At 40.8% G+C, this 13,449-nt stretch overlaps 2 protein-coding genes across 2 annotated transcripts; one reads left to right on the top strand and one right to left on the bottom strand.

Moving 5' to 3' along the window:
- Positions 1–2,476: 2,476 nt before the first annotated feature.
- lyar (Ly1 antibody reactive homolog (mouse)) lies at positions 2,477–5,612 on the bottom strand. Its single transcript, XM_008291443.1, has 8 exons — positions 5,139–5,612; positions 4,903–5,017; positions 4,710–4,817; positions 4,379–4,459; positions 3,850–4,156; positions 3,153–3,212; positions 2,899–2,984; positions 2,477–2,752 (listed from the first exon to the last, which is right to left on the bottom strand). The coding sequence occupies exons 1-8, from the start codon at positions 5,258–5,260 to the stop codon at positions 2,615–2,617; spliced, it is 1,017 nt and encodes a 338-aa protein (XP_008289665.1). The 5' UTR covers positions 5,261–5,612; the 3' UTR covers positions 2,477–2,614.
- Positions 5,613–5,908: 296 nt separating this feature from the next.
- Positions 5,909–13,241, top strand: zbtb49 (zinc finger and BTB domain containing 49). Its single transcript, XM_008291442.1, has 7 exons — positions 5,909–6,450; positions 7,428–8,545; positions 8,643–8,689; positions 8,786–8,859; positions 9,125–9,207; positions 9,503–9,664; positions 11,119–13,241. The coding sequence occupies exons 1-7, from the start codon at positions 6,299–6,301 to the stop codon at positions 11,844–11,846; spliced, it is 2,364 nt and encodes a 787-aa protein (XP_008289664.1). The 5' UTR covers positions 5,909–6,298; the 3' UTR covers positions 11,847–13,241.
- The last annotated feature ends 208 nt before the right edge of the window (positions 13,242–13,449 follow it).

The raw sequence follows: 13,449 nt of genomic DNA, 5'->3' as shown, positions 1-13,449 counted from the left end.
GGTATGGGAAATAAAAACAATTTTTAAAAAAATTCTAGGGTAACTAAGGACAGGATTTGCATAAAAAGAGTCTAACAGGGCACCTTTGCTGCCGTCCCTCCTAAAGTTTGCAGAATGCATAGTAGCTGGCTGTATTCCAAAGCTCATCTTGAATGTATACCTTTACATAGCGCTGGCAAGAATCTGACACTGCTGATACTGCTGTCCTGCTTCTGAACTCCCTGAATTAAAAACTTGCAATGAGGCAAAGACAGGGCTTGTACAGAGAAGAAAAGTGAATACTTCATGGTTGGTTGCTACCACTATTCTGTATGTCAGCAAAACAAAACAAAAAAACACTGACTACTGCCCACCTTTGTCAACATTCATGTATTTGATAGGTAGTTAGGCACACCTAAAATTATTGCAAATGTAGGAGTCCTGCAACAAAGTCCACTTTTACTAAGGTTAGAATGTTTATGTCTTTTTGTTTGTTTTGTTCTTTAATTTTGTGTTCTTTTTATTTTTTTTAATGTTTTGTTCTTTTTATTTTTTTTAATGTTTGTAGTGCTGTTAGAGAGAAATGTTACTACAATGTAAATACTGCTGTATATATTAAGAGGGTAATGTATTGTTCCAGCACTTAGGGAAAACTTAAAGGTGACAGGGTTGCATTTGTAGTTGTTTTGCTTCCATAAGCATGCGTTGTTCTTTCGTTCTCAGAGTCTCGGTGGAATCATTGATAAGGATGTAAATTTCAGCAGCTACATCAGAGCTGTAACTAAATCCTCATTCTGGCTTCCTAAAAACATAGACAACATGAGAAACTGTGGCCAAGCAAGATTTTCTTTTTTTCTTTTTTAAATGTACTCACGCTTTTATTACTTTCAGAGTGGACTACTGTAATGCATTTATTATTAGACCACCTAATAAGACCATTAGACATTTAGAAGTCAAAATGCTGCTCCGAGAACACTGAAAAAACACGAAGAAGAGAGAACTAATAATTCCACTTCTTAGGTCCCTACACTTGCTTCCTACCTCAGACCAAAATAAATCAGAGATTAGTTTGCTGAAGCCTGGAACACCTCTCAGATGTGCAGGGACTGGTCAGTTAGTGGAGCCCAGAGTTCAAACCAGACACGGTCCAGTGGTATTTAGTCATTATGCTGCCCGCTGCTGGAACCAGCTCCATTTGGAACTCAGGTTTGCCCCAAATCTTGTGTCCACTGTATTTAATCAGTTTTATTTCCTAGTCCTAGATTTTCAAGTCTAGTCGAAACTACCTGTGCTTTTATGAAACTGGTCTGCACTTTTAGTCACTGAATTTTAATGTGTTTCCAATTATATTATATGCTTTTATATATTTTTGTTATTTTTTTTGCTGTTTCACTCAAGCAGTCATATTTTATACATTTGTGTGCATTTTACTGAACTTTCTTGTGTATTTAGTTTATTTGCCTTGTTTCGTATTTTATGTAACTCTGTTGTGATATATGTTTTCTGCAGAATGACTAAATTAAATCGACAGTCTGAACTGTGCTGAATGCAGTAGTCACATGACAGCGACGCCATAATGAATAAGCCAGAATAGTTACACAATCAGTCTATCAAGTCTGTTAATTTTGAAACACAAATAATTTGTTATAGTCTCAGTTTAACACCCAAATTAAGTGAATAACATTGTTCAGATAAGAGAGCTGCTATTAATGCCAATGCAGGACATACTACTGACCACACAGTTCATCCTGGGATATCTAATGGAAAAAACAAAATGTTGATCTGATTTGTTTTTCCAACAGTAAAGACAGGATTAGTCTGAGTATCCTGTGGGATCTGGATTAAAACTGAAGAATTAAGCACTATTGAGTCCCACAGGACTAGAAAACATCATTTTAATACCAGCAAACTTGAGTAACAGCTTGACTAAAACCCAAAGTATGCAATATACAATTACAGGTAAGCAGCGTGATGAATGAGCATCAGTGTTAAACTCGCTGGGATTAGCAGAGCTTCATAAAGCTGGGCAGATTTCCTCCAGTAGCTCCTCCTGCCTGTGTGTGTGTGTGTGTGTGTGCGCGCGCACACGTGTATGTGTGTTTGTACAGGTTAAAGAGACTGCTCATTCTAGCCGTGGAAAATCAGACAGCATTAAAACTTCACCTGAGGCTGACACCAAGCGTCTTGCTTCTATGGAGCTTCTGTGTCCCTGGCCAAGTGAACCCCGTTCGGGGTGCCGAGGAATGTGCATTAGCTTCGTCCCGTGTGAGAGTCAAATTCACCTCAGGTGCACCTCTCCTGTTTCCCTTCCCCCACTCTAACATCCAATCCCACAGATAAGGTGCCATTTCCCAGCCTTACCGTGAGCTTGGAATGTGTAACAGAGCAGCCATCTATCACTATTGTCATTTTATACATTAAACAACACTCACATGTTGTAAGGTAATTTGTTAAAGTCATGCTGGCCATGCCCACTGTGCAGGAACAGGACACATAATGCAGTCATAAAATGTTTAATCTTTAAGATTATGTCATCTGTAAAAAACAAAAAAGGAAAGACGACAGACAACGATGACTTTTACATTTCAAAAGCCTATGAACAACATTACATGCCAAAAGGGGGACATGAACAAGTCTACTTTACAAGTCGAACTCTGTCTTTCAAAACTCTGAACTTGGGATTGCTGTTGATCTTCTTGCTGAAAAGGGCAAGGACCTCCGTCTCCGTTTTAGTATTCCTATCACCAGTGTAAGAGTAGTAGGCTGCCAATATCTGCAAAAGATGAACAAGCTCCTAACATCATGCTAAACCACACACAAGTCCTGTTTTGGAATAATATTTATAATAACAACATGCTGGGTTCGAGATGTCCGCTTGACAAATACAGAACTACTGACTTAAAACACTTCATGTCTCACCTTCTTCCTGAGTCTCTTCACAGACAGTTCCTGGTCTGGGCAATCTCTCAGTACTGCCTTGATGTTTCCCTTCCAGTTGAATTTACCTGTAAGTTGATCAGAAACATAAATTAAGCTTCCATTATAGAGAAAAATCTGTCATTTCCTTACTGTTAACAAAAGTCACAACGCTGACCTCTGGTGGCTTTATCATTTACCACAATGATGTATTTACTGTTACACATCAGTCTATGTCATGTCAGTAACCATTTTACCTTTGAACACAGCTTCATTCTCAGCCTCCTCTGACATATCAGCATCCTCTGTGTCGTCAACTGGAAAAAAGGACAATCAAAGAGTTCCATAGTTAGTAAATCCTAAAATACATATTGCAACACTTTCCAAAACAAATAAACTGATGGGTCAAAAGGAGGACAGTGGAATGCAATTGTAAACAGTATCAAATGTACACAGGTGGATGTCATTTAAACCTTTCCTCAAAATCCTATTAGCCTCCATTTGGTGACCTGACAAACTTTGTGAAGCGGCAAAGGAAGAATGATCATTCCATACACACAAGTTTGAAAACTGCATTCATAAGTAACAGCATTGCTAATAACAATACATTCACAAATAATTACAGACTGACTGTAAAAAAAAAAAAAAACAATAGATCTTGTTTGCTCTGGGAGAAAACATGGATTTGAAAACAGAACATAGAAAACTGCATGGGTTTTCTATAGGTGCTGTCTCCCTCCCACAGTTGACAGACATGCAGGTAATAGGAGATTCTACATTGGCTGCAGGTGTGAGTGTAAGTGTGCATTATTGCCTCTTTGTGTTAGTCCTGTGATGGACTGTCCAGGATGGACCCCACCTCTTGCTGAATGTCAGCAGACCCCCCATGACCTTCTACAGATTAAAGTGACTAGAATTAATGGATGTGTAGCCCCTCAGAGAAATGTGACTTACGCTTTTTTAACTTGCTTTCAGTACAGTGCACGCTCTGCTCTTCATCTTCATCGTGGTCACAGCTGGCCTTTCTCTTCCTGTCCTTTTTTTTCTTTTTGCCTGCCTGGTCTTCCTCTGGCTCTTGTGTGACTGCAGTCTCTGCACCTTTTGTTGCTTTCCCATTCTTTTGCTGACGAGCTTCTTTACGCTCCCGTTTGTTCAGCTTCTTCTTCTCCACATCTGGATGGCCATTCTGTTTTTCATTTCCATTAGTGGCTTGGTCATCTCCTGCCTCTAACGGTTTACATTGTTGAGTCTGTTGGGTGGCCTGTCAATAACAGGTGGGCAACAAAAGTAACTTTAGATGTTGAAAACATAGTAAACTAATTTATTCTTACCTTGACACAACTCATTACAAATAGGGAAAAACATAAAAAGGAGCAATACATTTCATTCATTTGGAACTAAACAAGGCTGTTCTGGGCTTTAAGATCAATATTCACATGAAACACTCAGACAAACAACAGCAACCTTAAGCAGCGTAACTTACATTGTCAGCAGCAGCAATTATCTCCCACACTTCATCGTGTAGACTGGTGTTGGCTATTTTAAGACTGTTTCTCATCCAGTTCTGAGGAAATAAACAAATATAAAAACTGATTAGTTCATGCACACCTATCCTCATTTTCGCTACAGCCACACACCAAAAACTACTACCAGGTAGTGTTGCAACTAATGATTAATTTCGTTGTCAATTAATTGAAATCTAAAGAAATTGTGGGAAAAAACTTGATTTGTCTGATTTGTCTATTACCAGAAAGATGCAACTGATTATCAGTTTGTCTGATCAACAAAACTGTTAAAGTAAAATCCATACAAACCTGAAACTTGGCTTTCTTTCTCGGCACGTTATCATAGGCACTGACTTGTCTCAGCACATCTCTCAGCTTCGCACTGACTCCAGGTTTGTTCATGGCTTCGTTGATTCTCTTCAGGAACAGAAACATACAGTTAGAAAGAAAAGCACTTTCTTGGCTCATACACATACAAACATATGGTTTCTTTCTATTTTACCTGAATCCATTGCTGCTGTTTCACATCTCCTTTGTTGGCCTTGGCCTCGTATCCTTTGCCTCCATATTTCTGATCTTCACTGATACATTTATTGTGGTTTTTGTAGTCATTGCCCCTGTGTAAAACACAAAATAACATTAATACACATGTAAGCAGCTAGTTGCATCTAGCCAACGTTGGATTTGGTTAGCAAAAACAAAAAAGGAGAACACAGTAATGACTCGGTCAGTAATTACCAGAAGTCTTTTCCACAGTCGATGCAGGACAGGACCTGGCAGCCCCGGCACATGTTCACGTGTTTATCCACCTGGGCTTTTTTCAGTGACTCACCACAGGCGTTGCAGGTGAAGAAGACCATTTCTACCGCGTTGTCTGCTTGCTTAGGCTCTAACGGAAACTGTAACTTAACCGAACCGGTACGTTAAACTCACAACCAGCGTAAAAACCAAATTCAGTTTAATCCTCACGCGAAAGCGAGTCCCAACTGTTCGCAGCGCTGATACGAGCTAGAGTTAGCCAAATGAGCGTAGCTTAACTTCACCAAAGCTAGAAAAAAGCAACAAATAAAGCTAGCGGTCGGTGGTTTATCTAAACGTCTAGATGCCGTGTGCTGCTCGGTTAAATTCGTTTTGCTTCAAAATCGCATTTAAATGCAAGTATTCTCCTGTTCTGTTCCATTCTAATAAACTTTTCAAAACACACGTGACTACGTCAATTGACGGGGGTTACATTATGAGTTTACCGTGTGAAAATGCAACCAGTGAAAGGTTCCGAGTAGAATGGAAGCGTTTCTTGTTCAAAGCTCGTTATAACAAAAGCTGCGAAGTAACGTCCAGCACGTAAGCTAATTACACTAGTTGGACAATTTAAAATATATTGCGCAGTCGTTGTTCCTAAGTATCCCAATATTTTTTTCTTCTTCGTGTTTAGGCTGCTCGAAATACAAGCCGTACCAGGAAGTGATGCAATGTTATCGCCGTCGAAAAGTGACCCATCATCCAAATAAAAGGTGGATTCCTTGAGTGTAGGTGTGGATTTGTGGCTAACGCGACAGAATTAACTATACTTAGGGCTAATTCTCTGGTGAAAGTGTCATTCTGTAGGGATTTCGTGCTGCACCGAGTCGCGTCTTAGCCCGCTGCGGTCGGTTAGCATAGCTTTGGAGTTCGCGTAACAGTTTTCGTCCAATTTTTGCATGGGTGGTCTCGTAGCACAGCCACACCGGAATCTGCGCGCTTGTTGAATTAAACATATGAAGAGTGTCATTTCAAAAATGTTGCCGGCCCTTGCTGGCTAGCTGACCAGAGGGATGAACAATAGCTCCGTTTACACAGTTATTGCTTTTGGTTCGTGTCCCCCTTCCTTTTTAATGAAGAAGCCAAGCAGCTGAGTGACCATGGACACCCTGTCCAGCCACAGCTCCTACCTCCTGCAGCAGCTCCAGGAGCAGAGGATCCAGGGGCTGCTCTGTGACTGCATGCTGGTGGTCAAAGGTGTCTGCTTCAAAGCCCACAAAAATGTCCTGGCTGCTTTCAGCTCCTATTTCAGGTGACTTGTTTTTTTTTCTCTCTTTATATGAATGACCTTGTCTCCTTTGTATGTGTTATGATGTACATATTTATTCTGACAACACAATTGTGTACTGCACAGATACTTTACATTGAGCTGTCAAATGCCTTCAGGACTGCTTTGTTCAGTTCATTCAGTAAGCATAGAGCCAAAACATTGTGTACTACAATGTGGCCATCTAGACATTGAAAGAAGTACAAATGTGTAGGAATTGGGATGAACTTTTAAAAGCCATGTGTCCACTCTGGTGTCTAAACTACAACAAAAACGTGTTTCTTTTACAGCAATAAATAATTCCCCATTGCAATGCAAAAAAAATAAAATAAAAAATGAGGCAACCTTTAACTAAGTACTGGATTTTGGTGACATTTTACACATGCATGCATCAGCGGCGACTTGTAAGCCCTTGGACACTATTTACCTCTCTGCTTTGAGATAAGTAATGGCCATAAGTGTAACACTCATCTTTGTGTGCTGTATGCAAAGGTTAGGCATTAATTATTCATAAGGCTCGTACTGTTTTTTAACCTCTTAAATTTCTTCATTGCTGTCTTTTAATGTGGGTCCTCGCCAAGCACACTTAAATAATTGGATTATGCTTTACTGAGCTTCAAAGTCTACTTTTTGGGGAGCAGTGCACCTGCAACCTGGAATAACATGTTGAACAATTTAAAGCTAGACTCATGAAGATTTTTGTTTTCATCTTCTTGTAGGTCCAACTCGTTTTAGTTGCTTTATTAGTTTAAAAAACTGAAATTCATTTTCAAGTTTTTTGCGTAATTTCTGTTTATTGTTATCCAGTGTGCTTATTTGTGTGCCTACATCTTGAGTGAATGAATGAATATCTAATGTAGAAACACACCAGTGACAGTTTTCCATTCTTATCACTTAGCTATCACCAGTAATCATACTGAGCTGTTTCAAAGCAACTTACTGTTTGACTCTGATCCTTCCAGGTCTTTGTTCCAAAATTCCCCAAGTCAGAAGAATGACGTGTTCAACCTCGTCATCCAGGATGTCGGTGGCATTGGCCAAATATTGGACTACATGTATACCTCCCATCTTGATGTTAACCAAGATAATGTACAAGCTCTTCTTGACATTGCACAGTGTTTGCAGGTTCCAAATGTTCAGAGCATGTGCAATGCTTTCCTCAAGCCTTGTCCTCCACCAGTGGAAATACCTTCGTTTTCTCTCCCAGGCATGCTGGGCTCAGACCACGACTGCCTCTTGGGGAGCAGTCTTCCTCATGATGTTGACCTTCACTGTCCCTCTGAATCTCAGAGGCCTGGCTTCAGCACTGACATGGACCACACCAGAAGGATGTCAGTTTCTGTGTCTAACCCCAGCTCAAACTGTGACATTGCCAGCAGCTCTCAGGCACCAGTAGAAAAACAGCTGGTTCATGGATACAAGCTCCGTAACTTCTACAGTAAGCAGTACTTCAAACAAAGTGCAATTCAGACTAACAGTGCAGCCTCAAATCAAGGCCCTGGACCTCTGGTTGTGGTGGAGGAGCAGCACTGTCAGCTCGGGATGAGCCAGGGAGGCAACAACGCCCCTGTGAACTCAGGAAACACAGTTCAGCCTAACTCATCGATTGCAGTGGAAAAGAACCCTGTCTCCTCTTTAACACCCTCAGACAATTTAAACACTCCCAGCTCTGACCCAGCAGACTCCATGCTCAACAAGCCTGTACGCCCAAAGAAGGCTGTGTACCTGAAGAAATATAACTACCTCCGGTCGCAGAAAGCTCTGGAGGAGATGTGCACTGAGTCCGTCATTGAACCCGTCCTCAGCTGTCCTAAAGAGAGCCATCAAGGGGAGCCTGTGGTCCAGACTGATGCTCCAGAAGCTCCCGTTGAGGGCAGCTCTGCAGTTAGGGAGGAGGTTCCTGAGACAGCAGCAGATGCACAACTTCCCAGTCCTCCTCCTGTTAACCAAGAGGAGCAAACTCTGAAGCCAACACCAGACCCACCACAGCAAACAGGACACAAGCAGTATTGCTGTGAGGTGTGTGGGAAGATCTTCAAACATCCGAGCAACCTGGAGCTGCACAAGCGCTCACATACTGGTATTTCCTGCTTCTAACCGCCTAAAGCACACATCTAAGGTAAATCACGGGATTAGTTGTCATGTTGTTAGACACAAACCTCCATTTTCTGTTGCAGGTGAAAAGCCTTTTCAGTGCAACATTTGCGGGAGAAACTTCTCACAGGTATTTTCTGGTGTATTGTTATTATTTGTATTATGTCTAATTTTATTCTTGGATGGTCAGATTATTTTGAGATGTCTCATCGATTTTTTCTTACAGGCTGGAAATTTACAGACACATTTACGGCGACATTCTGGAGAGAAACCGTACATCTGTGAGTTATGCGGCAAAAGGTAACAAACCTCCCCTCTATCACATGTTCATCAATATTCATATTCCTAATTTTTTTTTTTAAGGAATTACTTATTTTCCCCCCCAGTAGTTGTAGTTGCATATTGAAGCCATACAGTAGTAATTGTTAAACTGATTGACACTAGATATATCCTCTATTATTTTAGCATGGCAGTTTCAATAATATGTTATATATTTTCAGTATAGTGTACACTCCTAAGACTCTTATAGTTGCCTTTTAATTAAAGGTCCATGTGTGTTTTCCAGCTTTACAGCATCAGGAGATGTCCATCGTCACAAAGTGGTCCACACAGGAGAGAAGCCACATCTGTGTGATATATGTGGTCGAGGTATGTGACAGTAGTCTTCATTACTTCCTTATTAAACTGCCTCTATCTCTGAACTTGTAATCAAATCAAATCAAGTTTATTGTCATTTTGCTGTACATACACAGTAGTACAAGCAAGATGAGAGAGTGTTTCTTCAGGATCATTTAATTAGCAAATTTTGCGGAATGAACGTCTGGGATAAGACATCACGTTGAACATGGTGTGATTGTTCAAGTAACCCTCTGCTGATGCTCCGTCGTTGCTTAAGCGAGCTTTAGTGAAAAATTGCACATTGTGTGTCATCTTTGTTTCTTAGGATTTAACAACTTGAGCAATCTCAAGGAGCACAAGAGGACTCACGCAACAGACAAAACCTTCACCTGTGACCAGTGTGGAAAGTCCTTCAACACTCACAGAAAGCTTCTGAAGCACAAAGCTCGACATGCTGGGGAGAAACCACACAGCTGTGCCACTTGCGGTAAGAAGCAGTCTGTCTCGAGACATGAAATAAGTTTTAGGAATTTTTTACCAATGAGAAATCTATATTAGCAAGAATCTGCCTTTAATCTCTGCAGCTTTTGATCATTTGTGCATTCATCTCTAACCACTCCAAATGTGACGTACAGTTCCTTTTGACGTTTCCTTGGTGCAGTGCATCCTGTGAGTCGAATAATTAGAAATCTGTTAAGGTTTACATTCTTGCTCTTCTATAACAACAGTTCTAGAGCATGCAACATTTAGCAGAGCACCAGTTTCGGTCCTTCAACTATATCATACTAGCAGAGTTAGCCCTGAAACTGTGTCAATCAAATTTAACATGAACGATGTGTTAAGTTGAGTTTGAGTTTGAATCAGTCTTCCTGCAGCAAGAATCTGCAACTTCTCAACCCACGCTGTACAGGTCAATTGACTACCACCATATGAAGCTTACGCTGCGTATAAAAACCAAGTCCCCACTCGCTTTTGTACAATACATTCCAATTTTACCAACCAAGATGGCTGTGTGAAGAAGAGAGAAAAGCAGCATTTCTTTGTGCAATTTTTAATGCTGAAATTGCAGTGTGGATTTGAATTTTTAATTAGAAATATGTTACTGGATTCAGAGCAATTTTTATTGACAATATGCAGCTTTTGCGTGCCTGAACTGGTGTAGCGAGAATTGTAGTGTTTTTAATTTTTGGAAAACAATTTGCTTTTAGTTCATTTTGTTAAACTTGGCATTTAAAGCAGTGTGATTAACTAGTGTTTCCAAGCATTGTGTTCTGTCACAATAGTGTTTAAGATTTCTTCTTTTTTTTAAAAATATCATTTCAAACCCTCACAAGTTCACACATTCAAGCGTGACGTCAGTCTATGAAGGTTTAATGCTTCGGCTTTAGGGCCCACAGAAACAACTCCATGCATATTTTTCAGTCGTTCCTCTCATGCACTTCTGACAGAATACAGCCGTTCCTATTTTCAAAGCCAGTCCAGCTGTCCACACAGGTGGCCTCACCACTTCCATTGTATTCCTGCTGTCCTCCCATCAAAGCGACCTGAAGTGAATATTTATACCTCAAGTGTATTTCTAGTGTTTTACATGTGTAATTACAGCCATGATGTGTTGGGCTGTGAGCTCTGTCAAAGTGTGGGTGACCTACAGAGTACATCCTGTGTAGACACAGATGGAGCTGCAGCTGTCTGCTAACATGCTGCCCATGTAATGCATTGTGTATAAACAGTTACACTCCTATTAAATGCACTTTTTCCTGCTATACGCTCAATAATTGTTATTATAAAGATCATCTGGTGAACAAAACCACAGTCATAGAAATGTTTGTTGTGAACTCATCCTGTCAGGCTGTAAAACCTTGTTTTTCCATAGAACTATATGTTTTTAAGTCAGTTTGGACTGTAGACACAGTGTTTTACATTCAAGTTTTTTGTGTGTAGGAAAGTGTTTCATCGGCTCAGGAGACCTGCAGCGTCACATACGATCGCACACTGGTGAGAAACCCTACGTTTGTACGACTTGCGGAAAGAGCTTTACTCGTTCTGCCATGTTGAGGAGACATAGCAACATGCACTGCAAAGGGCCTCCAGTCAACAGCCCGGTCACCGTCAACTCTGAGCAAACACATGGTTCAGAAGGAGTGGCCTCATTCCCCGAACCTGTCAGCCACAGTAAACCTCCTGCTGCTACCACTGAGCAGCATTTCTCCACTCTGATGCCCCACGCAGGCTTCGAAAAACCTTCTTCACCTACTCCTTCATCACCACAAGAAGCGCCACACATAGAGACTCCACCTTCCAGTATGCACCTCAGCTCTGCATCCACCCCTCTTCCAGAGCTGCGCTCCCTGGTTCCCCATCACCTCTTGTCATCCAACCACCAGGACAGAAGTGCAGCCCCACCCGCCACAGACCGCTTGAAGCTGAACAAACCCCACCTGTCTCAGGAGGCTGTGTATGGTCCATACGTGGAGAATGGGAATATGTCAGTGGACATGGGCAGAGGCCTGGTTGCAAGGCCTTACCTGCCCCCAACAGACAATCACTGCAGCACCCTCACAGGGTCCGGTAGACCGTATAGATCCAGTGAAGGTCAGTTTATCTCCAGTGTGACTCTGTGGGGCCTGGCAATGAAAACTCTGCAGAATGATAATGACATGGAGCAGTGAAATCTTCTGCAGCTAAGCACAGCATGGCCACGTCAGAGGGCGTGCACTTCTCACCAATGTTTACTCAGTTGCTGAATGAGATTTTTAACACCAGGATCATGATTGGTTAAAACTGACTTGAATCACAAAAATGGTAGCTCGTAGGAGGAACCAAACTTAACATAGTAATGACGTAAATTGTTTTTAACTGGAAATGTGCGATTATTTGTTTAGAGTTGCCGTTGTTCAGATTAAAGTAAGCGCTTCCCACTTGTATTGATGAAATGATTAAATCTTCTCATGGAGTGAAAAACGGCTGTTCTGCTGCTTTTTTAAGTGCTGCAGTTGTGGTCAGATAGTATTTTTGCTTCGTTAGACTCAGCGAAAGACAACCATGTCACTGCTGGTCAGATTTTCTAAATGATAAAGAAAGCTGCTGCACTGCTTCCATTCTTATCTCCTTTATCACATCATACACTTTACCACCCTTAACAGTCGTCCCACGATTCCAAAGCTTCATCTGCGGCAGATCCACGTCAACAACATCCATCCTCATATGATTGTGTCCTACAGTAAGGGCAGTGGGAGTCTCTTAGCACCACGCTTGTCTTTTTCTGCATCCTCATGAATTCTATTTCTTTGGCTTCATAAAGTTTTCCACTGAAATTTTTTTGGATGTCACTTTTTTTTTTTGACTATCTGACTGCAACCTGAGTGAAACTTTTCTGGCACACCTCAGTCAGTGACATCACAGCAGGTGTTTATGCTGCGTTCAGTGTACCTCAAAAGTCGGGAGTCGAACCTCAACATTATTTTCACATATTCTATGCACAAAGTGGGGAAAAAACTATCCAGGTTTTGCTTGTTTTTACACACAATAAATGATAATCAACAGAAATGTAGTTCACTTAACTAAAGCAACAGAAGGACTGGACAGTTGTTTTAGATATGTAGACTTTAAGCTCATTTAAAGTAGAGAAGCTGTGTTTACTGACAGTTGACTGTGTCGGCTGCTGTTTTGGAGAATAATGTAAGTTTGTGAAGTTAAGTGTGATAGACCTTACCAAACATGTGTCTGCGTTTTCTTAGATTTTTCCTAACTGAAAATTGGAAAATCCGGTATCTCAGTTTGCAGCATTAAGGAAGCCGCTGTAGAGTCACTGATTGGGGTGTCGCCTATACAGCAGCAGCAGCAGTTTTTTTATTCTTCTGTGATTCAGTGTGGATTTACCCTTTAATGTTTCAACTCCAAACCTCCCAGGATGCATCACTGCTAATAGAAAGCCTCATTTTTTTTCCACTTTGTATATACTGCACTTTAAAATGTAAAAAAAAAAAAAATTCAATTTATTTTCAACTACCGGTGTCAAATTTCAGTGTACTATATTCATACAAGAATAAAAGGACTAAATTCTATTTATTGCATGTTTTCGTTATTTAATAGAAAACATTTCTCATCACATAAGTTTAGTGATTGTTTTTTTCAGCTGAAATATTCAGTTCAAGTTAAATGTACTTGTGTGTCATGTAACTAACATTTAAGAGTGCATCCACGATAGGACCAGGCGGGGGTGGCACAAGCCATCTCACCGATTTCAATGAAACTTTGCCAGTTTAAAGGGGT

The sequence above is a fragment of the Stegastes partitus genome, unplaced genomic scaffold, assembly GCF_000690725.1.
Source record: "Stegastes partitus isolate 25-593 unplaced genomic scaffold, Stegastes_partitus-1.0.2 Scaffold743, whole genome shotgun sequence".
Lineage (NCBI taxonomy): Eukaryota > Metazoa > Chordata > Actinopteri > Pomacentridae > Stegastes > Stegastes partitus.
Note: the sequence above shows the minus strand (reverse complement) of the source record. Positions and strands in the feature narration are given on the sequence as shown.